Here is a 25,597-nt window from a genome sequence, read left to right as displayed (position 1 = left end):
CGTTTTGTTCGAACAATACATGTATGAATGACCGCTGGGCCATGGGAATTGTGAAAAGATCGAGCCCACTAGTACTTAATTAAATTACATGCTTTAGGATTGGGTTTGGTCAAGTGCATGAAATGGGTCTTTCAATGGCATGAGATTAATTTTTATTTCCTTTAGTAGTATTTATTTCACTTCTATTACTTGTTTGCTAGGAACATGTTTACGCTGTTGATATCCATGAGCATTCGTAGTTTGCTTTAGGCACGTAATTATATTATTACAACTACGAGTACGGTTCCCGTGACGTGGTTGTGATACTTAGCTTTAAATTAGATATAAGTAGGAGTACTTTTGGTTTGCCTTATCAAAATACAAATCTTTTCCTTTAAAATAAATTGAGGTGCATCATATGCAAACAAAATCCATAATCTATACCCCTCATATTAATTATCTTAATTAATGTAGAAAATGCCTTGAACTTTCGTAGTTTGCTTTAGGCACGTTAATTGAATAATTGTCATGGCTACGGGTACGGTTCCCGTGACATAGTTGTGATGCTTAATTTCTAAAAATTCGGGGGTACATTTATCTGACTCGGCCCCAATTTAATCTTGTTAATAAAATAAATATGTTGTAGATCGTGGGTACGGTTTCCGTGATATTATTCGCAATATGCAACACTAATTTATTAAAAGCGGTTTAAAAAGAATAAAATGCACATAGGTTTCAAAGATTTTCCAAAATTTGATAAATAGGCCAATAATAATAGTTGAGCGACCGTGCTAAAACCAAGGAACCCGCGAATACCTAACACCTTCTCCCGGGTTAACAGAATTCCTTACACGGATTTCTGTGTTTCTCAGACTGTAAAACAGAGTCAATCCTTCCTCGATTCGGGATTTTAACCGGTTACTTGGGACACCAATAAACTATCCCAAGTGGCAACTCTGAATTTGAATAAATAATCCCATTTTGATTGTCACTTAAATTGGAAAAACTCCCTTATATACCCTTTCGGGGTAGTAAAAAGGAGGTGTGATAACTCTGGCGACTCTGCTGGGGATCGAACCCAGAATCTCTTGTTTAAGTTCTAGAATTCAAGCTCAGAAAAATTGTTATATTTGGCTTTTATTTGTTACCTGGTTTTAATTACATGTTTGAGCCTAATGTGCTAAATGTTGCTTTTTACCTCTTTGATATTATCTGAACTGTATATAAACTACTACGAAACCCTTCTCTTCTCATCTTTGAGGATGTGCATGCTGCCGTGACTCCTCTTTTGTTAGTGTCATACCTTAAATTAAGAAGAGGCTCGGACAAGTTACAAAGCCGAATGACCTTTTGGTTCCTGGTACGTAGCCCCCCTCGGCTCGAGTTGTCCACTCGGGTACACAAGTCTAGAACAACATACCCAGGTTTTGAACCTAGAATAACTCAGTCTCATGCTGGATCCCTAGTAGTAATTCTTGTTTGCATCATATGCATTTGACTTTGGGGACTCAACACAGGGGTTGGGTCCGTCTAGGACAGGCATACCCGAAAAAGACCAACCTGATGCATTTTTAAGTGCTACCTATGCATTTAATTTGTTTCGGACCGCATGTTGACTGGCTTCTAGATTAAGTGAGAAAAGTAAAAATTTGTTAGAAAAGAACAAGTGCGGAGAATGAGAGAAATTTCATCCGTTATCCAAAACATCCCGAAACTTTGCCGAAAATTTTTGAAACAAAAAAAGTAGAAAAATCATTTCAAAGTGTTTTCATTTTTTTCAGTTGTGTCAAAATTGGCCGAACTACGCAGGTTTGATTCTCACTGGATGTGGGATACGCAGGCAACCCTCATCGGGTCCAGTCCCGCTTTTTGAAAATTTTTGAAAAATATATGAGGCGTCGTCATTTTGTCGCAAATAAAGTGGGTCATGTCGTTCTTGTCTAAATAGTCGAATGTCCCGACGGGACGCCGGAGGGCTATTTTTGCAAGAATAGTTGTTGACTCTGTTTTTGTCAAATTTTGGCCACTTAACGAGCACAGCCCTAAAAACTTCCATTTCAAAGTGTTGAAGGGCCGTATTCGCAAAAGTAGCCCTGACTTCTTGATTTTTGCAAAAATAACCCCTTTTGCCAGTTTTTCAAATGAGATTCACTTTGTGTGTAAACCAATCACCCTAATCTAAATGTGCAGAATGAGCACGAGTCAAAACTTGCCAATGAAAGTCATGACCAAGATTCCTTTGGAACTGTACATGTGGTGAGAAGATCTGGGAAAATCAGGACGAGATATGGTCAACCAGTACTCGGGGGGTCTCACCGGGTTATTAAAGATGAGGCCTAGAGGAGACATAATAAAAGCATTGGTTACATTTTGGGATCCAGCACACAACGTGTTTCATTTCTCGGACTTTGAACTCACACCCACTTTAGAAGAGATAACCGGTTATGTTGGGAGTACCGAAGCTTTGAGACATAAATATCTGGTTGCCCCAAGAGCCATCACCCCTCACAAGTTTCTTGATTTGCTAAAAATAATCTGGGGGATCCAATATGCAGATTTGGCGGTTGGGTTTTCTACTCCACAGTTCATATATCAGCGGTACGGACACATAAGGCGATTCGAAAAATCGGAGAGCAAAATTTGCAGCAAAGGGAATCGACTAAAATGGGAAGAGCATAGATGCTTTGCCTTCATGGTGGTATTTTTGGGTCTTTTAGTGTTTCCCAGGAAGGACGAAAATATCGATGTACAGGTAGCCGGGGTCATCAACACTTTGCTTACCCAGGCCAAAAGCACCTTCGCCCCCATGATAGTGTCCGAAATATTCCGAGCTCTCACAGCCTGCAAAGCCGGAGCAGACTTTTTCGAAGGGTATAACTTGTGGATGACTGAGCATCTATGTCATCGTCCCCAGTACATGAACCATGGGTCAACAGGAAAAAGTTGCATAGAGGAGTTTTATACAAGGGTCGACGGGTTTAACATGCCAAAAGGGGTTGCCGAATGGGTATCTTGCCTCCGCTCCGTCACTGCCAATCAAATAGAGTGGAAGTTGGGTTGGTTTCCTGTTGATGAAATCATATACATGCCTGCCACCGGTCCTCACTTCCTCTTGATGGGTCTCCGAAGTATACATCCTTATGCCCCGTACCGGGTTTTGAGACAGGTGGGGAGATGTCAAATAGTTCCAAAGGATGAAGACCTTAGTACTCAGGTAGTCGAGATCGGTTCTGATGGTCTATTCCATGAAGCGACAGTTCGCCAGATCTGGAGTGAGTGTCAGTACTTGATAGCAAACACCCAAGTGCATGATCTATCCAAGGGTAAAGTCTCGCCCGGTTACCTCGCCTGGTATAAAAGAAGTGTTGAGTTTAGACGACCAGCCAAAAGACCCCATCTTCAAGAATTTGTCGAGGCATCAGAGGAATAATGAGATTGGTTGGCCAAGGAAAATGAGTATAGGGCCACCATAAGCAAGCTGTAAAAGAAAGTTAGAGATCTTCAATTTGAGAATGGTTTGCAAGACGCTGTAGATGAGGGTGAAAAGAAGAAGCTAGCCCAAGAAAATGACGCCCTCCGAGCCCAAATTCAGGAAATGAAAATAGCAGCCGAAAACTCCGTTAGAAGTGCAAAAGTTGAAAAGCTTATAGGTAAGCTTAGACAGAAAGTGAGTGAATATGGTTTTGATCTGAACAAGGCCGAGGGAGAACTGGCAAGAGCTCAAACAAAATTGGCTAAGAACATGAAGGAACGAGCACGCTTGGTCAAATAGTTAAAAGAGAATTATGACAATGGAATCATGAGGTTGAAGAAAAAGATCACCATCCTTGAGAACGAAATGACTAAGCAGGCAAGGGATTTCAAAGCAGAAAGAGAACTTTGTTATGCATTGATGTCGCGGTTAGAAAAAGACCTGTAACAACTTCAAGAACAAAATCATACAGCTGAACAAGTTTTAGGGGCCAGGTCTCTGCAGATTGGACGGTTGCTACAAGAAAAGGGTATCATCAGGGAGAGGGTTAGAGCAATTGCTGACTACATCATCATGAAGTGCCATGAATGTGAATACATAACTAGAACCACATTCTTTGCTGCGGGCATGACCTTTGTTCGTCAAATAATGAGTGACCTAAAGCATCTTCAAGGGGATCTTGCGCATAGGCCCGTGGCAAGACCGACTGACATCCCACGGCCCTCTAGAGCAGTTGAGGCACTTATGTATTCATGATTTTCATTCGAGTCTATATTTTCACCTTTCTTCCAGAGTCTGTTAGTCCTCTTAGAGTCTGTATTTTCATTTTTCTATTAGAGTCTGTTAATTCCCCTTTTCGAGTTTGTTAGTCTTTATGTTTAAATTTGTAGAAGAAGTCGTTGTAATCGAGATGTTTTATTTTTTATTTTATGAAATTTGAAAGCCCCCAAAAAATGTTTGTTTTATTTATTTTTATCTTACACTTATTCTCAGAACTACGCTTGGTCTGATTCATGCGGCGTCATGATATGTAGGCAATCCCCTTAGGATTCGATCACAACCATAAAATGAAAAAAAAAAGAAAAAAAAAGAGCAAAACAAGAAAGGCTGTGGGAAAGAAATAATGGTAAAACAAGAGAGGAAAATGAGGGAATAAAAGAATAAAGAAAAGCAGGAATGAAAAAAAAAGAGAGAGAAATTGCAAAATGGAAATTAGCGAAAGCCGGGATGACGCAAGCGGTTGTTCAAATGCATAATAGAAATGGTTAATTGCTTAGGTGCATTGCATCCCCAACGTGCGGTTGCCTATCTGTTAAGCTCTAATCTCTAACAAGTTTATTGTTGTCATCAAGTACAAGCAAGTGGTTAGTTTGTTTGGCATTCGGGCAACTAACCCTTACAACACCAGGTCCAAAGACAAGTTGATCATGACTAACCAAGAACTGGATGCAAGTGTTATTGATCCGTCAAGAGAGGAGGAAGAGTCTGATGTTAATCTGAAGGAGGAGTTGTATAAGTTGAAACGCCAGATGGCAGAGATGTACCAGACATGGGTAAAAGGGCATCCACCACCACCCTACCCCGGCAACCCTGCTTTTGTCCCGTCGTTGGCTCAATCCCAAGAACCTCCCACTGTTGATTCATCTCCAGGCTTCCCCATTTACCACCACTACCAAGGCACCACTTCCCAAACCCCACAAGCACCACCACCCAAACTAGTCCCATACTCTCCTCCACCAGCCACCCTTGTTTTCGTGGCACCCCTACCCGCTACACTCCATAGATCCTCTAGTGAGCCCTTATTCTTGACCCAATATAACTAATATTATCCCCCAAAGCCCACTTTCAAGGCCCCGGAGCATTACTCCTATACTCCTCGTTTTGACCTCCTTGTCGAGACTGAGAAACCACCTAAAAAGCCAGAGCAGGAGGAGATGTTCAGGAAGGTAAGAAGCCTGGAGCAGTCATTCAGAAACATGCAGGGATTGGGAGGTCAGGTGAGCATAGCCTACAAGGATTTGTGTCTATTTCCCGATGTTCAATTGCCGATGGGATTCAAGATGCCTAAATTTGACCTATATGACGGGCACGAAGACCCGGTGGCCCACTTGAGGGGATTCTACAGTAAAATGAGAGGAGCTAGTGGGATAGATGAGCTATTGATGACATACTTTAGCCAAAGTCTGAGTGGCTCAACATTGGAGTGGTACATTTGTCAAGATCACAGTAGATGGTATACATGGGATGATTTGGCCCAAGCATTCGCTCGTCATTTCCAACACAACATCGAGATTGTTACAGATCAATTTGTCTTTGACTAAGATTGAGAAGAAGCCTAGTGAAAGTTTCAGAGAATATGGTTTTCGCTGGAGAGAACAAGCGACAAGAGTTAACCCCCCGATGGAGGAGAGCGAAATGGCGGAATGCTTTCTGCAGGCTCTGGAGCCCACCTACTTTGGCCATCTGATATCGGCCATAGGCAAGTCTTTCAAAGAGCTAGTGAAGATGGGTGGCATGGTGGAAGAAGGGCTTAAATCAAGCAAAATCATGAGTTACTCAGCTATCAAGGCAACTATCCAAGCCATTCAGAATGGTACTAGAGGAGTGATCGGAAAGAAGAAGAAAGAAGATGTGGCAACAGTTGATTCAGGATCATGGTTTGGACCAACGGGCCCGTCACACCACTATACCCAGCCTCGACCCCATCACCGAACCTACACCCAATCCCCATATAATCCACCCCAACACTACTTCCCATCATAAGACCCTCATATTTCTATCCACCACACTTAGACATATACCCAACCTCCTACTTACACACAATGGCGTACCCCAGCCCTACAAAACACCTACCCAACTCCACAAAATGCTTACCCACCCCCACGAGCCTATCGAAACACTATCGGCCCAAGTTTTCGACCCAATCCAGTATTCAAAATTGAGAGGTCACAACGGAAGAAAACATTCAGCCCATTGGGGGAGTCTTATACCAATTTATTCCACTAATTGAGGCAGTTGGATATGCTGAGGCCAATTGAGTCAGAATTTCCCAACCCTCCTCCAAAGATTCTTGATTACATGTGAATATTGTTTTGGTACTCCGGGTCATGATACGGAGAAGTGCTGGCACTTGAAAATGCCATCAAAGAGCTCATTGACACAAACCGGATTGAAGTCCAAACTCTAGAGGCACCCAACATCAACCAGAACCCATTGTCAACCCACGAGGAAACAAACATGATCAAGATAGTACATAAGGGAGGGGAGACCAATAAGCCGTCATAGACAATCATGATGATTCGGTCTAGTGAGGTCAAGCTAGTTAAAAAATCAACAGTTGAAGGATCAGTGAACAAGCTGGGCAGGGCAAGCGATGAACCATCTGTGATAGTCAAGAAAGGATCTCGAAGTGATGTTGCAGCAAAGCAAGAAAAGTCAAAAGTGGTTGTGCCAGGAGTAGCAAACAAGCTTATTATAACTATAGAGGGTTCCCGCACGGATCCTCTCATCATCAAGCCTATAACCTAGTTGCCTGTAATCAACAGCAAGGCTATCCCATGGAACTATGAATGGGTGATAATGACCTATAAGGGAAAGGAAGTGAAAGAAGAATTCAATGAGGCCCAGGGATTAGCTGGTTCGAGGAGATGCTTTGCCCCGAAAGAGTTAAGGAAAGCTAAAACATCCAGAGATAATCCAGTCCTAGTGAAGAAAGCAGTGATTGAAGAAGAGGCGGAGGAGTTTCTGAGAAAAATGAAGGTACAAGATTATTCCATCGTGGAGCACTTGAGAAAGATGCCTGCTCAGATTTCCTTGCTATAATTGTTGATCCACTCAGACGAGCATTGTCGGTCCCTAATGAAAATTTTTAATGAAACTCATATTCCCAACAAAATTTCAGTAAACCATCTGGAAAAGATTGCCAACAAAATATTTGAGGTAAACAGGGTCACCTTCTCTGTTGATGATTTACCCATGGAAGGTACTGAACACAACAAATCTCTCTACCTTACGGTAAAATATAACATATTCTATGGTCACCAGGGTGTTAGTCGACAATGGTTCCAGTGCAAACCTTTGTCCTCTCTCTACTCTGAACAAGTTGAAAGTTGATGATGAGAGGATTCACAAGAACAGTATCTACGTTCAAGGTTTTGATGGTGGAGGGAAAGATTCAGTTGGTGATATAGTGCTTGAGTTGACAATAAGACCGGTGGAATTAACCATGGAATTCCAGGTATTGGACGTGGCCGTCTCCTACAATTTTTTGTTAGGTCGATCTTGGATTCATACCGCCAAAGAAGTCCCATCCACTCTGCATCAGATGGTCAAGTTCGAATGAGATAGACTGGAGATCGTCGTGCATGGAGAGGATAATTTGTGTGCTCACGGTGATGCCTCTGTCCCGTTTATTGAGACTGAAGAAGACAAAAGGCCTTGGGTCTATCAAGTTTTTGAAACGGTGCCGGTCGAGAAGGTTCCAGAAGGGAAATGTGTTCCAACTCCAAAGATAGCCTCCGCATCAGTTATGGTGGCCTTTGAAATGCTGAAAAATGGATTTGTGCCTGGTAAAGGTCTGGGTGCATCTCTGTAGGGTATCATACAGCCTGTGTCCCTCCTTGAAAATTTGGGTACTTTCGGTCTTGGATTCAAACCTACAGCGATAGATGTGAAAATGGCTAAAAGGATGAAACAGAAGGCGTGGGCACTTCCAAAGCCCGTTCCGCGTCTTTCCAGGTCTTTTGTCAAGCCGGGTGCCAGGAAACGCCCAGTGATGACAGTTCCAAGTTCTGTGGTTGAAATTGATGAGGAATTAATTGAAAGGTTCCAGATATTGATGATGTGAACATCGTAAAAGGTGGAGAACGTTCTAGCAAAGCGGACGTGTAGTTCGTCAGGCCGAATGTAAAGCTTAACAATTGGAAGGCTACTTCTCTCCCTACCCAGACGGAGTCTTGGTAGTTTGTTTTGTTTTCCTTTCTATCTGGGTCATTCCAGGGTTGTGACCCAGACTTTTATTTTCCGCTTGTTGATGTACAAACCTTGTTATCCTTTAATTTAATGAAATGCAATTTCCCTTTCCATCACTCATGATAGTTTTATTTTTGTTTTCTTTTCTTCTTTGTACAGTTCTTTTTATGCTGGTTTCAATGACATGACATGCATGAGGAATCTTCGGCCCAGTCTTAAAAGTCAATCTAATTCTGAAATAATAATCCAAGAAATAGAGTGTGATGATGAATCAGAATATGATGAGGATGAGGCCTTTGAAGAGATTAGTAAGGAACTAAGTCATTTTGAAGAAAGACCCAAGCCTAATCTGAATGAAACGGAAGCAATCAATCTAGGGGATCCCGATAATGTCAGAGAAACTATGATAAGTGTCCATCTTGAACCGCAAATCAGGGAAGAAATAATTAAAGCATTGTTTGAATATAAGGATATTTTTGCATGGTCATATGATGACATGATAGGCTTGAGTATCGATTTGGTGGTCCAAAAATTGCCAATAGATCTAGCATTCCCTCCCGTCAAACAAAAGTTGAGAAAGTTCAAAACTAACATGAGTATGAAGATTAAAGAGGAAATCACAAAGCAGCTTGATGCAAAGGTCATTCGAGTCATGCGGTATCCCACGTGGTTAGCCAATATTGTGCCTGTGCCAAAGAAAGATGGTAAGACCAGAGTGTGTGTTGATTACCATGATCTCAACAAGGCAAGCCCAAAGGACAACTTCCCATTACCGAACATTCACATTATGATTGATAATTGTGCCAATCATGAGATTGAGTCTTTTGTGGACTGTTATGCGGGGTATCATCAGATTTTAATGGATGAGGAAGATGCGGAAAAGACGACATTCATCATGCTATGGGGAACATACTGCTACCGGGTCATGCCTTTTGGTTTGAAAAATGCTGGGGCAACTTACATGAGGGCAATGACAACCATATTCCATAACATTATACACAAGGAGATCGAGGTTTACGTGACTGATGTGATCATAAAGTCCAGGAAGAAGTCTGACCACGCCAGAGAGAAAGTTTTTTCAGAGGTTCCGCAGGTACAATCTCAAACTCAACCCTGCAAAGTGTGTGTTTGGTGTTCCATCGGGGAAATTGTTGGGATTCATAGTCAGTCGGCGGGGCATCGAATTGGATCCGTCAAAGATAAAAACTATCCAGGAATTGCCACCGCCAAAGAACAAGACCGAGATAATGAGTTTGCTAGGGAGGTTAAACTACATCAGCAGGTCTATTGCTCTGCTCATGACAACTTGTGAGCCCATATTTAAACTGCTAAAGAAGGATGTTGCGGTCAAATGGGCTGATGAATGTTAGGAGGCATTTAATAAGATAAAGGGGTACTTTTCAAACCCACCTGTGTTGGTCCCACCGGAACCAGGGATACCTTTGATTCTTTATTTGACAGGCCTGGATAATTCATTTGAATGTGTTTTGGGTCAGAATGACATCACCGGCAGGAAAGAGCAAGCCATCTACTATCTCAGCAAGAAATTCACATCTTTTGAGGTTAAGTATACACCCCTTGAGAGGAAGTGTTGTGCCCTGACTTGGGTAGCACAGAAGTTGAAGCATTACTTGTCGTCATACACCACTTACCTCATTTCTCGCCTGGATCCTCTGAAGTATATCTTTTCGAAGCCTATACCCACGGGAATACTTGCAAAGTGGCAGATTTTGCTCACAGAGTTTGACATTATCTATGTGACTCGGACCGCGATGAAACCCAAGCATTGGGCGATCATTTAGCTGAGAACCCGGTCGATGAAGAATATGAACCGTTGAGTGCTTATTTTCCCGATGAAGAGGTGATGCATATTGATGAGGTGGAGCAGGTTGGAAAACCAGGTTGGAAACTTTTCTTTGATGGAGCCGCTAATATGAAAGGTGTTGGAATAGGAGTTGTTCTTATTTTTGAAAAAGGGCACGACTACCCTGTCACTGCTCAGCTTCGTTTCTATTGCACTAACAACATGGCTGAGTACGAAGCGTGCATTTTGGGTTTGAGATTAGCTATAGGTATAGGAATCCAGGAAGTCTTGGTCTTGGGAGACTCGGACCTCCTGGTGCACCAGATTCAAGGAGAATGAGAGACACATGATTTAAAGCTTATACTGTATCGACAATGTCTGCATGATCTTTGTCAATGGTTTCGATCTATATAGTTCAGGCACATTCCAAGGATCCATAATGAGGTTGTCGATGCCCTGGCTACTCTGGCGTCGATGTTACATCATCCAGATAAGGCTTATGTTGACCTTTTGCATATTCAGGTCCGTGATCAGCATGCTTACTGTAATATGGTGGAAGAAGAACTTGACGGTGACCCTTGGTTCCACGATATCAGGGAGTACATTAGGTTGGGAGTGTATCCAGTACAAGCCACAGGGAATCAAAAGAGAACAATTCGACGTTTGGCAAGTGGATTTTTCTTTAACGGAGGAGTTTTGTACAAAAGAACTCCAGATCTTGGATTGTTAAGATGCATAGATGCTAGACAGGCCATGGCTATCATGACCGAAATGCATTCCAGAGTCTGCGGACCGCATATGAGTGGGTATGTTCTGGCAAAGAAAATTCTCCCAGCAGGTTGTTATTGGCTCACCATGGAGCAATACTGCATCAGTTTTGTGCGCAAGTGTCATCAATGCCAAGTACACGGAGATTTGATTCACTCTCCGCCGTCTAAATTACACACAATGTCTGCACTATGACCCTTTGTTGCTTGGGGTATGGATGTCATCGGACCAATTGAGCCAGCAACATCCAATGGACACAAGTTCATTATGGTGGCCATTGATTACTTCACTAAGTGGGTTAAAGCTAAAACTTTCAATTTGTGACCAAGAAGGCAGTGGATTATTTTGTTCATTCAAATATCATTTGTCGGTTCAGAATCCCAAAGGTGATCATCACAGATAATGATGCTAATCTTAATAGTCATCCGATGAAAGAAGTATGTCAATAGTTTAATATTAAGCATCACAATTCCACCCTATACTGCCCCAAGGCGAATGGGGCAGTCGAGGCAGCCAATAAGAATATAAAGAAGATACTTCGGAAATTGGTACAATGGTCCAAACAATGGCTTGAGAAGTTGCATTTTGCTTTGCTAGGTTATCGCACTATTGTTCGCACTTCAGTAAGTGCAACTCCTTATTTGTTGGTATATGGCCCTGAGGCAGTGATACCCGTGGAAGTTGAAATTCCATTCCTTGGGATTGTTGCTGAAGCTGAGATTGATGATGATGAGTGGGTCAAAACCCGTATGGAGCAATTGAGTTTGATTGATGAGAAGAGATTGGCAGCAGTGTGCCATGACCAGTTGTATCAAAAGAGAATGGCAATGGCATACAACAAGAAGGTGCGTCCCCGGAAATTTGAAGTGGGTCAGCAAGTATTGAAACACATCCTTCTACATCATGCTGAAGTGAAAGGCAAGTTTGCCCCAAATTGGCAGGGGCTGTTCATTGTAACAAGAGTGTTGTCCAATGGTGCTTTGTATTTAACAGACATAGAAGGCAAATGTGTAGATATGGCTATCAATTCTGATGCAGTCAAAAGATATTATGTATGACTTCTTTGTTTCGTCTAATTGTTGTTTGTACTTGGCATATTTTGAGGATTGGAATGACGAAGGCATTTTGTTCTGCTATCTAAATACTTTATCCTTTGATACCCCTTTGAGTATTTTTATTTCCTTTCATACCCCTCTTTGGAATCAGTAGCAAAATTCAGAAACACAAACGTACAAGGTAATTAAAAAAAAGGAGAAGGAGATAAGAGAAAAGAAAATAATGAAAAAAAAAAGAAAAGAAAAAGTAAAAAAAGAAAAGAAAAAGAAAAAAAGAAAAGAATAGGAAAAAGAGAGAAAGAAAAGAAAAGAGAAAAGTAACAACAACAAAGCAATTTCTATGCCCTAAACTACGTTCGACCCGATTCCTTTTAAGGATACGTAGGCAGCCTCACGGTTTGTAAGAAACCTGATTCCAGGAGTTGTAATTTTGAACCCATTCAAGTCGTTTTGAGCCTTTATGATACCCTTTCTTTCTAACCCTATCCAAAAGCCCACATTACGGTCTAAAGAAAGACCTTTCGATCAGTCTTCGAGAGATGCCAAGTCAAGCAAGTAGAGGTGTGATTCGTATCAGGGGCAACAGTCCGTTCTGAGCAAGAAAATGAAAAATGAGAGAGTATTATTGGTGAAAACCCTCACGGGCACCGTAAGGCGATGGAAAGCTGAGAGAAATTTAAAAAATGAGAGAGTCTTATTGGTAAAAAGCACCGTAAGATGATGGTGAGTTGAGAGATGAACAGATGAGAGAGGTTTGTTGGTGAAAACCCTTTAGGGCACCGCAAACCGAACAAGGTCAGTAATTTGGTAAAGAAATTGGTTTATGGAGATCCTCGGGCATAAAGGGTGAAGATGGAAAGGAGATTGGTTGAATAGGCTGGGCTGATTAATCTGAAATGCATGTCATGATCATTGATGCTAACAGCTTCACTCAGATAAGTCCTTTTTCCTTTTCTTCCTCAAATAGTCTTTCCGTTTGATTTTTCTTCTCTACTCATAACTCTCGGAGTCATTGCATTTCATTTCCTTTTGGGTCTACTCCTCTAAGGTGTTTTCAATGTTAGCCTTGCAAAGCGAAATAAAGGATCGCAAAACCTACTACCAACTTCCAAAATCGCACAAAGCAAAGTGCGGCCAAAGCAGGCCAGAAATGCATGATGCAAAAATGAAGGTATGGTGTTAATGAAAGTTCAAGAAGTCGAGTGGTTTGTACATTTCAGGGAATATACATAGGTTCAAATTGGACGGATAGAAATATGAAACAGCAGGTTATGTGTAGAGCATTCAGGTCATTCAAGTTCCTGTAGGTTAAAATTCAGACGGAAAGGCAAACAGTTTTTGGTTAGTTCAAAGTAGTCGGTCAAAGCAAAGCACGACAGTGAAAGGGCCACCTTTAGCAAGAATGCCGCAAACTAACCACCACATTTTTAAACTGACAAGATTTTTCTTTGATTGAAACAGGGGCAGAAAATTTTGTTTGTTTCGGAGAAACCCTCCCTAAGGAAAGTAAGTACTGGACAGGTTTGATCGTAAATTCTCAGGACCCTCCTGGACAATGGGACTTAGTTAAAATTCAAAATATTCATGAGTAACAAAATCTAGCACAAGCTTTACATTGAGGAAATATAAGTCAGTTTTGAAGTTTTCATTATTAGGACGAGACTTAGGCAAAAACTTTTAGGACCCTTCTAGATAATGAGATTTAGTTTTAAGACCTTCATAAATAACAAGATTTAGCGGAAGTCATACCTTTAGGAAATATAATTTAGCTTTAAAACTGTCATTTAACTAGGACTTTTCAGGACCCTCTTGGATAATGGGATATAACTTTTAAAATCCTTTGAGATTTTCTGGTAACATGATTCAATTAACACTCACAGATGTGCCCATCTACGAAACTGGGGTAGAAAAATTTTGTTTGTTTTGTCTGTTTTGTTGAAGTCAGACACCCATCTGGAGAACAAAGGAAGACAACACGAGTTTCAAGAGTGGAAAGCAGTTCAAGACCAAGCAATCAGGCACCCACCTAAAGAAACAAGGGAAGATGGTTCAAAGAAAAGCAGTTTCAAGAAGAGGACAATTCAGTATTTCAAATCAGGCACCTACCTGGAGAACAAAGAAAAAGCAACAATTTTAGAGGAGTCAGTTCAAGTGTTGGAAATCAGGCACCCATCTAGAGAACAGAGGGAAAGCAACATTTTTAGAGGAGAATTTCATGTTTTGAAAATCAGGCGCCTACCTGGAGAACAAAGGGAAAACAGTTCAAATTCTGGAAATCAGGCGCCCACCTGGAGAACAAAGGGAAAGCAGTTCAAGTTTTGGAAATCAGGCACCCACCTGGAAAACAAAGAGAAAACAGTTTAAGTTTTGGAAATCAAGTGCCCACCTGGAGAACAAAGGGAAAGCGGTTCAAGTTTTAGAAATCAGGCGCCCACCTGGAGAACAAAGGGAAAGCAGTTCAAGTTTTGGAAATCAGGCACCTACCTGGAGAACAAAGGGAAAGCAATTCAAGTGTTGGTAATCAGGCACCCACCTGAAAAACAAAGGGAAACAATCCAAGTTTCAAGGTAAAACAATTCAAGTGTTGGAAATCCGGCGCCCACCTGGAGAACAAAGGGAAAAACAATTCAAATTTCAGAGGAAAGGAATACAATTCAAGTTCGGCAATCAAGCACCCACCTGGAAAACAAAGGGAAAACAAGTCAAGTTCCGGAGGAAAGGAAGATAATTCAAATGTTAGTAATCAGGCGCCCACCTGGAGAACAAAGGGAAAGCAACAATGTTCAAGTTTAGCAATCAGGCACCCACCTGGAGAACAAAGGAAAAGCACCTAGGAATACAATTCAAGTAAGAAACAAAGGAAGCTCACCTAGAGAGTATAAGTCAACAGAGTAGCAGAAACTGCAAGATCAAGTTTGAAGAAGTGTAGATAGGATTCTTGTAATTCATAGGTCATAAGTTTAGGATAGCTTCTTTTTATTTTATCTTGGTGTAATAAGGGGTTTAGCAAGTAGTAGCGGCAGCAACAACAGTGAAATCACAGCTTCCTGGTAGTCCCAGCTACCGAATCTTTTCGAACTATACTGAACTGATTCCTTTATAGCCGAGGATATGTATGCAACCTCGAAAGCAGGGTGCAGTCAAAACTTTCAAAAATGATTCCCACGGAGTATTCAAACGGGCAAAGATCGCTCGTATCCGCTCACTTTATCTTTGCACGAAGACTCTTCGTGTTTTCGAGCAAAGAGGGGCAGTTGTGAGCACGTGATTTTTGCCCTATGTGAATTACTCCTATAAAATTCAAGAAAATAAATTTTTTCCATTATTTGCAATTTTATAGGATTTTGTGAGAATTTGTGCTAATTGGTTGCATTTCTGTGCATGTTTATTTCTGTTGACAATCATGAAAATGTCAAAAATACTATGCATTTGCATTTAGGATTTATTTTTATATTTTTAGGTTAATTAGTAAATTAGTTGCTTTATTAAAAATTAAAAATTACAAAAATTGGCTTACTTTTGCATTTTTAGCCTTTTAATTTTGAATTTGTAATTTCCTTTTTAAGTTAGGCATAATTAATTTTCATAAATATTTTAGTAGTGGAACAATTTAGTTTTTTCTTTCCAAATTAATTATTTTTCGGAGTTTCAATTTAAGTTTTAATTAATTAAAAAGGGGAAAAGACAACAAATGAAAAAGAGAGGAAAAGAATTTAAGGCTGTTGATTTTGGCCCAAATGCTAAGGCCCAATTTTTTCCATCAATCTGCCCCAACCACTCACCCACCCTTCTACCCCAAACCCAACCCGTTCCCAAACACTAATAACACAAAAGAAGCAAGAACCCTAAATCCCCAAGACCAAACGGCGCCACTCACTATTCACTCTCATTCCTCACCCAAACCAGACCTTAAATCACTCAGAATCCATGGTGAGTGAGACCCAATCTCACACCACACATTTCCCCTTTCCCTTCTCCTGCCATATGGTAACCATTTCTGACAGATTCTCTCTCCCTCACATGCTCTCTTTGATTTTATTTCGAATTTTTCACCCTTCAGATGAAGATGACGAAAAATGGGGAGCGTTAGATTAGATTCAAGTTAATCTACTCCCTCTATTTGTCCCTTTTTTCATCAGAAAAGGGGTAAGAAATCAGATTGGGGAAGGGTTTTCGTTTGAGGGTTTTCTTGGAGAGAAAGGAAGAAGATTCGAGAAGACTTGAAGGTCTATAAAAGGTGAGAACGTTTTCTTATGTGGGAGGATTTTTCAGAAAATTTTTTCAGAGTCTGAGATTTGGAAAGAAAAGTTTGAAAAAATTATATAGTTTTCTTTCTTGGTTTTTTGCTTTTTCAGTTTCGATTCCGGAGAAGAAGGTTTAGAAAATTTCAGTTTCTTTTGCTTTGTTCTTAGTTTTGTTTCAAAAGTCTGGAAAAATCGAAAAAAAGTTTTCATTATCTTTCTTTGATTTCCTTCAGAAATGGACATGGACTGAGCTGAGATCGAGTTGACCGTTCGAGTTGGAGTTCGTTGTTCTTGCATCCTGACTCATTGTAGCTACTATTTTCTTGATGTTTTCAAGTCAGAATTAATCTAAGTTTTCTTTGCAACTCAGGTTCATTTTTTTTATCTTCTTCTTTATTGCTTGTGATTCTGTGTTTGTGTGTGTTCATATTCCATTATGGTTTGGTTTGAATCTTGAAACTCAAGGTTTGTTTCTTCTAGTCGAGTTCTAAGCTTATTTGGCCTTGGTTCAGGTCCATTTATGCTATTTTTTTGAATTGAAAATACTCCCAAGTTATAATAGAGTATGCTGGAATTTCGAGTTCAGTAAAGATCGAAACAGAAGTTAACTTTTGGTTTTGATTTGAGTTTAATTTGGTTTTGATCTTTAAATTATGGTTGGGTAAATCTTCCTAGTCTTAAAGGCAACAGTGGTGTTTTGAATGTCCCTGATAGTTCAAGCAACAAGTATTTCCTAATGTCCCATGTCGTGGTAAATTGATTTTCGTTTCTAAGGTTTGAGTAAAATAGTTTATGATTTTGCCCCATTTCCATGTTTTCAAGTGAAAGAAATAGACCACCTCATGTATTGAATGCTTAAATATTCTGGAAAATGGGTCTCGTATCTATTAGTTTCTCTCTAAGGTGAAAGCTTAATCAATTTTAGTCTATTGTATGCTCTTTAAATAATATATAATTTGTTTTGAAATCGGACCTCAAATCGAGGTCCAAATCCCCAATTTTTTGAAAAACCTAGGTTCTACCCAAAACACCCAATTTCCCCCATGAAAATCATTGATTTTAAGTTGAAATCATGTTAAAAGATGTTAATGATTGAAGAAAACTAGTTAAAAATAACTTACAATTGATTTGGAGAAGAAGAAGCCTTTGAAAAATCACCTTAGTGTGTTTATGTTTTGAGAGGATATGAAAAATGGGTTTAAAATCGTCTAAGTATAAAGTTGCAGGTCGCAGGTATGGAAAATGCGAACAAGGGTTCGCAATTGCGAACCCCGACCTCTGCTAGCTTGGGAATTGTGAAACAGGGCTCGCATTTGCAAACCCTTTAGGGAAAACTGGACTTTCGCATTTGCGAACAACATGTCGTATTTGTGACTCGGGAATTGCGACTACAACATCGCATTTGCGATCACTGACCCAATGGGAAACTTCGCATTTGCGAGAGGGAGCTGGCCTGGGCTTCTTCGCAATTGCGACAAGCTGCTCGCATTTGCGATATCGCATTTGTGAGCCAGGCTTCGCAAATGCAAAGCCTGCATGCCTGCTATGCACAACTGAAAACCTGCAATTTTCTAAGTTCAAAATGCATCCCGTGGCCTATCCAAAATTCACCCGAGCCCTCAGGGCTCCAAACCAACTATACACACAACCTCAAAAACATCCCACGGACTTATTCGTGTACTCATATCACCAAAATAACATCAGAAACATCGAATTAAACCTCAATATCAATAAAATTTCTCAAAACTTCTTTGAACATCAAATTTTGCATTTAAGGTCCGAATCACGTCAAACGGATTCCGTTTCTTACCAAACTTCACAGAATTATTTTAAATCACATATAAGACCTGTATCGGGCACCGGAACCAAAATACGGGCCTGATACCAACATGTTCTAATCAAAATACATTTCCAAATCTTATAAACAATTTCAGAAAATAAGTTTCTTCAAAAATTCATTTCTCGGGCTTGGGACCTCGGAATTCGATTCCGGGTATACGCCCAAGTCCCATATTTTCCTACGGACCTTCTAGGGTCCGGGTCCGTTTACCCAAAATGTTGACCGAAGTCATATTAATTCATTTTATAGTCAAGATTTATCATTTTTCACAGATTTTCACATTTAGGCTTTTCGGCTACGCGCCCAGACTGCGCACGCAAATCAATGTGATGCTAAAAGAGGTTTTTAAAGCCTCAGAATGCAGAATTCATTTTAAAAACAAGTGATGACCTCTTGGGTCATCACATAAACTATCTGAATATGTATCCAATACAACTGTTTGAGCATCGACTACCCAGAACTGGTGTCACAGTTTCACAGACGGTCTAAAAATACTACATACAAAGTCTGAAGATAAAAGATACACTGTTTCTGAAGCAATTACCTTTTTACCCATTTTATATTCTTTAACAATTATGAAGCAATACCGTGTAGATTGCAGAATTTACAATAAGCGGAAGAAAAGCAATAAACTATCTGAATATGTATCCAATACAACTGTTTGAGCATCGACTACCCATAACTGGTATCACAGTTTCATAGACGGTCTAATAATACTACATACAAAGTCTAAAAGATAAAAGATACACTATTTTTGAAATAAGTAAATAAAATAGGATAAAAGGATAGAGGGAGACGCTAGGGCCTGCGGATGCCTGCAGGACTACCTTGGATATCCTTGTGGACTGAAGGCAGCCACCCAAGCTATGGTCCAAAAGCTGCTGCTCCGGGATCTGCACACAGTGCAGAGTGTAGTATCAGCACAACTGACCCTATGTGCTCGTAAGTGCCTAGCCTAACCTCGGCGAAGTAGTGACGAGGCTAGGACCAGACTACCAAATAAACCTGTGCAATTTAACTATATACAGCGGAAAAAAAGAATAGTAATATATAGTCAAGTATGGGAGGGGAAACATGCTGCGAGGAATTATCAATTTAGAATAGAAAGACAACATGTAATTAAAAGGAACGACATATCTCAAATATCAACAAATAAATCAGTAATCAATAAGTGCACGGCATCACCCTTCGTGCTTTTACTCTCGTCCTCACCAAAGCAATCAAGTAATGAAAATGTGCACGATATCACCCTTCGTGCTTTTACTCTCGTCCTTACCATATAATCAATATAATCTGCACGAAATTGTACATCGTGCGGCACGACATCACCCTTCATGCTTTACACTCTTCCTCACAAATCATACACGGCATCACCCTTCGTGCTTTATCACTCTCTCACCAAAACAATACACGGAATCACCCTTCATGCTTTAACACTCTTCCTCGCCCAAACAACAATCACAAACAATAGGGCAAGGAATAAATGAAATTACAATACGAATCCCGGCAAGGGAACAATAGTTCAACAATCAAGTTCTGGCAAGGGAACAACATCAAAAGAAGCATCAACATCTCGGCAAGGGAGATAACATTAAAAGTAACAATATCCCGGCAAGAGAGGCAATATAATGATTCTCTTTTCTTTTTTACTTTTACTTCACAACTCACTTCACAACTTGAGCCAATGCTCTAAAAGGTTCAATTACCACTTATACTTTTACATTTCATTATACAACTTGAGCCAACGCTCCTCAATGTTCAAATATCACAATTACTTCCACAAACTTTGCCCAACAATAGAAATCATTACCAATGCGTGAATAATACAACGAAGTCATAATAATCACAATATAAGACTCACGGGCATGCTTGATACCAACGTATAGATACTCGTCACCATGCCTATACGTCATACACAACAAATACCACATAGCAAATAGGACTCGAATCCTAATCCCTCAAGCTAAGGTTAGACCAAACACTTACCTCGATTCCACGAACACAATTCAAGTCTCAAGTATCGCTTTACCTCTTGATTCCACTACCAATTCACTCGTATCTAGCCACAAGTTACTTAATTACAGTAATAAATGCTAATTGAATCAATTCTAATGAATGAAAATAAGTTTTCTAAAGTTTTACCCAAAAAGTCAACAATCGCTCCCGGACCCACATGGTCAAAACCCGAGGTTCGAACTAAAACCCGATTACCCATTCCCCAGCGAACCCAAATATATAATTTATTTTAAAATCGGACCCCATATCGAGGTCCAAATCCCAAAATTTGAAAAGCCTAGGTTCTACCCAAAACACCCAATTTTCCCCATAAAAATCATTAATTTTGAGTTGAAATCATGTGAAAAGATGTTAAAGATTAAAGAAAACTAGTTAGAAATGACTTACAATTGATTTGGAGAAGAAGTTGCCTTTGAAAAATCGTCCTAGAGAGTTTATGTTTTGAGAAGATGTGAAAAATGGTTGAAAATGCGTCTAAGTGTAAACTTACAGGTCTCTGATGTCGCAATTGCCCTTCAGAAAATTGGGACTTTCGCATTTGCGACCCACTCAACTTTCCGGTCATCATCGCATTTGCGAGAGACCATTCGCAAATGCGAAATCACATTTGCGAGAAAACAGTCACATTTGCGACTCAGGCGGCCAGGTCCATTCTTCGCATTTGCGAGCCAGGCTTTGCGAAGCCTGCAGGCCTGGTCATACCAGCTGAAAACCTGCAATTTTTCCAAGTCTAATTCTACTCTGTAGCCTATCCAAAACCCACCCGAGCCCTCGGGGCTCCAAACCAAACATGCAGACCAATCTAAAAATATCATACAAACTTGTTCGTGCATTCAAATCACCAAAATAACATCAACAACTATGAATTTAGCATCAAAATCATGAAATTTCTTAAGAACATCAAATTTTCTAATTTTCCCAAATAAGGTCCGATTCATGTCATTTCAAGTCTGTTTCTTACCAAATTTCACAGACTCATCTTAAATCACATATAAGACCTGTTTCGGGCTCCGGAACCAAAATACGGGCCCGATACCACCAAACTTTAAATACATTTCACTTTCAAAAACTCATAAATATTCCAGAAACTAATTTTCTTCAAAAATTTATTTATCGGGCTTGGGACCTCAGAATTCGATTCCGGGCATACGCCCAAGTCCCATATTTTCCTACGGACCCTCCGAGACCGTCAAATCATGCGTCCGGGTCCGTTTACCCAAAATGTTGACCGAAGTCAACTTAAATTTATTTTAAAGGCAGAATTCATCATTTTCACAGATTTTTCACATATTGGGTTTTCGGCTACACGCTCGGACTGTGCACGCAAATCAAGGTGATGTAGAAAGATGTTTATAAGGCCCCGAAACATAGAATTTATTTTTAAAACAAGTGATGTACTGATCTTCTCATAGAATTCATCTTCTTTCCATAACATTATATTATTTTCTTCTCTCACAAGCCACATTAATCTGAAAAGTCAAAGTATTGAGAAAATAAGATGTCACCTATGTTTCTAAGTGAACAAAGATAATTCTCAAGTGTTCTGCTGTAACTTTCTAAAGATTCTCATATAACTTTGGGATGAAAAGTACAGTAAAGGTCAATTTGCTTTAAGAGTACTTTTTATTTCTACCTTCTTCTTTATTCTGTTTTTAATTATTTTGGTTCCTAGAGATTTTTTACTAAAAATTTAGAATTCAATTGTTTTACATTCTCATCATCTTTTAGCCAAAGAGGGACATCATGTAGAGTAGGACCTTGAGCATGTACTATTATACTTCATAAACAAAAATAATACTCAGAAAGAGGCAAGAAAGATGAAATGAAAATCTACCAATAGATAAACTTAGAAACAAAAAGATAAAAACTAAACAACGACAAGAACAAATAATGACCAGTAACAAACATATGAGAAGGAAAACATTGGATTTATGAGTTAATTCTTCCTTCATCTACCATTCTTTTAACTTGTAAAAAATAGTCCAATTGATGTCACACTTCTTACAATTTATCTTTTTCTCGGATAGCACCAGTAGGGTTAAATCACATGCAAGAAACTAAATTACCTTATCAGCTTTTCTATGCGGGTTCCCAACGTTTCCACTGTAAGTGCATCCAACTTTCTGTGTTCCGTCACAACTTTCAGATCTTCAAGGCAAGAGAGCAAATAGGACAGAGACTGATCATCATCTAAAGTCGTATTTGCCACACATCGAGCAATATATGCCAGTTCATTCATCTGCAACATAAAAAATTATAACATCAAAATGTCAAAATTCAGAACTCCTGAAAATATGGAAGCAGGTTATTTAAAGAAGTCGATACCAAATATACTACACTAACACGAGCAACTGTAGGATATAAGATATATATTACTGAAGCTTTACAGTGAGACAGGGAAATATCATTATAAACTCTATTTCAATCAATATGTTGCAAGAAACACAAGGTTCTCAAACTTCAAATGGAGCAACTCCAAAGAATAAGGCAGAAAATGCGGTTCAAATCAGAACTGAAAATGCTAATTATATTTTCCCTTTAATAACAATTAAGCTATTACATACAATAAACCAGTTCTTATCCTTTACAAATTCTGCAGCTTTAGGGTCCCTATCTGTTACTGCAGAATGATCCATTTCAAGACAAAAAGTATTTCTCAAACTTGTAGCACAACAGTTATTATTCGCGAAAGAGATGAAAGTGAAGAATAAGGTCAAGAGGTAATTTTGATTACATTTGTTTTATGCCTATGGTTAGTGGAACATAGTGGTTACTGGAATGTTTGTGTACAGGACAACAAGTGAAAAGCAAGCCGCAGTGCAAAATTCATTTTCCTGCAAAACAACTGTTGATAAATAGGAAAAAAATATTATAAATTTACATGTGATGGAGCCAATTATAATTTTTAGAGAACTACCACATGTACATATGTTGCTATATTTTTATGTTTTAGTAGGTAGGTCAGTGTTATGAAAGCGTCAAGCGAGAAGCTCCTTTTTGCTTAAAGCGAGAAAAAATGACAGTTAGTAACAAAATTGCAGTAAGAACTAAGAAGAACTGGAAGACTAAAACGGAAAAAATGGCAGTAAGAACAAATTGGGCAGCATTTCGCTGCAATTTTAAGGACTGAAACGAAAATAAGAAGAAGAAGAAGAACTGAAGGAAAAAAAATTGGCACCATTTCGTCGCTATTTTAGGACTGAAGAAGAAGAAGAAGAAGAATAAGAAGAAGAAAAAGAAGAAATCACTTACCTGGCCTTGAACTCGATGAGCTTGAACTTTGCTCTGCTCTTAAAACACTAAATGCTTGTTACTGTCACTTCTTGCTACAGTCTTGCTTCTCGCTTTTTGGCAGAAGCGCACGCTTCAACTAACGTGCTACGCTTCTTGCTTCGCTTCGCCCTTTAAGCGCTGAAGTGAGCGTTTTTCACAACACTGATAGGTTATTTCTATTTGCTGGATAAACGCATAGGAATTGACATGACATCAGAGTATACAAACTATCTCTGAGGTGGTTTTCTATTTAGTTACCTTTGTTCCATGAAAGCCAAAACTGATCGCAAAAAGGAGCTGATTAACCTGCAGATATTTTCGGGAAAAAAAATAAAGAATAAGAGGAAAATATGTTGGAAGATGAAAATGAAAATGATAGTTATTAAAGGATAGGTGTAGTATATAATTCAAACAATGAATGAGAAAGAGAAATTTTAGTGACCTTCATTTCATTTTCACTGGAGTCGTTGGCTCCAGTTTTTGTTTTAACTTGAACAATTCACCTCGTTCAGTTGCTAGCTCTATTTCTCCATCAGAGGAAGACAAATCTTCTTTCTTTCTCTTGCTGCCTTCACCTATATCCGTTGTGGTTGGTGCAGGGAGAGAATAAATAATATTTTCTTTTTTCAACGCATGATACAATATACAATTTTTCAGATGTTGCTCCTGAATTGCGGGCGAATGCTTTTTTCACTTGAATTTTGAAGAGTTTCTGACTAAGACTGCTTTGCACATCTTGCATTTGCAAGGACTCATTCGGGAAAAAAGAAATATATTAAGTTATTTTGCAAGTTCAATAATGAAGTGATCATGTGTGAACTGTTTGCTTTGAATACGTACATTAACTGAAGCTCGCTCGTAAACCTCTTCTACAGTAAGAGATAATATTCTCTCTCCTTCTTTACCCATAATCATTCCAAATACTGAGCCAGAGGTATCTTGAAGATTCACATCAAATCGACACCTGTAGTATATGTGTGAAAGTCAATAAGAGTTTAGGGCAGAGTCTGATTATGCTTTAGACGTATCTATAAAATTAGATAAGAAAGTACCTGGGAGTCAACATATTCTGTTGATTGCAGTTCATACAATGAATTTCTCTTCTGACTGGACTCCTCACTTCTTGTCCACAGTTTGGACATATTAAAACGTAAAAACACTTGAGGTCATTTGGAAGTGATATTTTTGCCTCAATGAAAAAGGTGTGTCCCTATGTTACCAAAGTGAGAGTAATCTTCGTAAGGACAAATACTCATATCATTGTATAAAATATGTGAATAGAAATTATACAGACGTTCTGCCGTGATTGAACATTTACAATTGGTATTATTTCTTCATCCATTGGAACAGAAATAAGAGATCCGGATGTGGATGTGCTCCTCGCAATGAAAGAAGCAAGTATTTCTCTGTTTTCTACGATCCTGTCCCAAAAATAAAAATGACAACACCTTAGAATGTTAATAATAAGAAAGAAACATGAATAATATACAGAGTATTAATGTGATACCATTTACGTAGTTGCAAACATTGTTGATAAGGTGGATTAATCTGCATGGTTGTGTTAAACCTTGTTGTCAATGATGTGACTGCATAAATTACATTAAGAAATTACAAAATCGCATTGGTTCTTTGTATAAGATGAAATATTGTTAATTTTAGTTTACCATTGTATTTCGACACCCCAATACGTCTTGCAAGGATGATGGAATATTCTTGGAATTGCCTAAGGAGTTTCTTTCCCTTATCTTCAATAATACCTTCTTCCCATATTGTGAATGTGAAGTTTGCTTCCTATGTACATGGAAGGGACAAATATTTATAGTACTTTTTTATATAATTAGATAATAAGTATAAAGAAATGTCTAAAAAGCTTATGGCTTGGCTAATAGACGACCTACCGAGTATCAATGATGATGAGTTCCTGTAATCTTTTCTGTAGACTTGCAACATATCTTGGCGGAAAGCAGTTGACAACAATTGCAAGCACATCTATTGACAGAAGGAATTAAAGCTAATAAGTAAATGTATAAAATAGTAAATTCACAAGTTCTATTAAATTATTTGATCGTTGATTAAAGAATAAAATATTAAAGAACAAAATATTCATACTGTGTTCTATGTTCTTTGTTGGATTCTTGATAGATCGAGAGGCTTGATCCATAATGTCTTTAGAGG

At 39.2% G+C, this 25,597-nt stretch overlaps 1 protein-coding gene across 1 annotated transcript; it reads right to left on the bottom strand.

The window, feature by feature from the left end:
* Nucleotides 1-18,866: 18,866 nt before the first annotated feature.
* On the bottom strand, nt 18,867-25,158 carry LOC104228044 (uncharacterized). The gene is made up of 10 exons (XM_009780441.2): nt 25,087-25,158; nt 24,930-25,008; nt 24,717-24,843; nt 24,475-24,632; nt 23,865-24,386; nt 23,681-23,728; nt 23,402-23,560; nt 22,884-22,994; nt 22,216-22,388; nt 18,867-19,026 (listed from the first exon to the last, which is right to left on the bottom strand). The coding sequence occupies exons 2-5, from the start codon at nt 24,974-24,976 to the stop codon at nt 24,203-24,205; spliced, it is 516 nt and encodes a 171-aa protein (XP_009778743.1). The 5' UTR covers nt 24,977-25,008; nt 25,087-25,158; the 3' UTR covers nt 18,867-19,026; nt 22,216-22,388; nt 22,884-22,994; nt 23,402-23,560; nt 23,681-23,728; nt 23,865-24,202.
* Nucleotides 25,159-25,597: the final 439 nt, after the last annotated feature.

The sequence above is a fragment of the Nicotiana sylvestris genome, chromosome 8 (genome assembly GCF_000393655.2).
Source record: "Nicotiana sylvestris chromosome 8, ASM39365v2, whole genome shotgun sequence".
NCBI classification, from domain to species: domain Eukaryota; kingdom Viridiplantae; phylum Streptophyta; class Magnoliopsida; order Solanales; family Solanaceae; genus Nicotiana; species Nicotiana sylvestris.
The sequence above is the reverse complement of the archived record's forward strand: the minus strand, read 5'-3'. Positions and strand labels throughout refer to the sequence as shown.

What these genes read in the sequence shown, in the direction of transcription:
- LOC104228044 (XM_009780441.2), bottom strand. Translation starts at nt 24,976, where the DNA reads ATGCAGATTAATCCACCTTATCAACAATGTTTGCAACTACGTAAATG. An exon ending in TGTTTGCAACTACGTAAATG is followed by an intron (nt 24,844 to 24,929) that starts GTATCACATTAA and finishes TTTTTGGGACAG; the next exon opens with GATCGTAGAAAACAGAGAAA. An exon ending in CAGAATATGTTGACTCCCAG is followed by an intron (nt 24,387 to 24,474) that starts GTACTTTCTTAT and finishes CATATACTACAG; the next exon opens with GTGTCGATTTGATGTGAATC.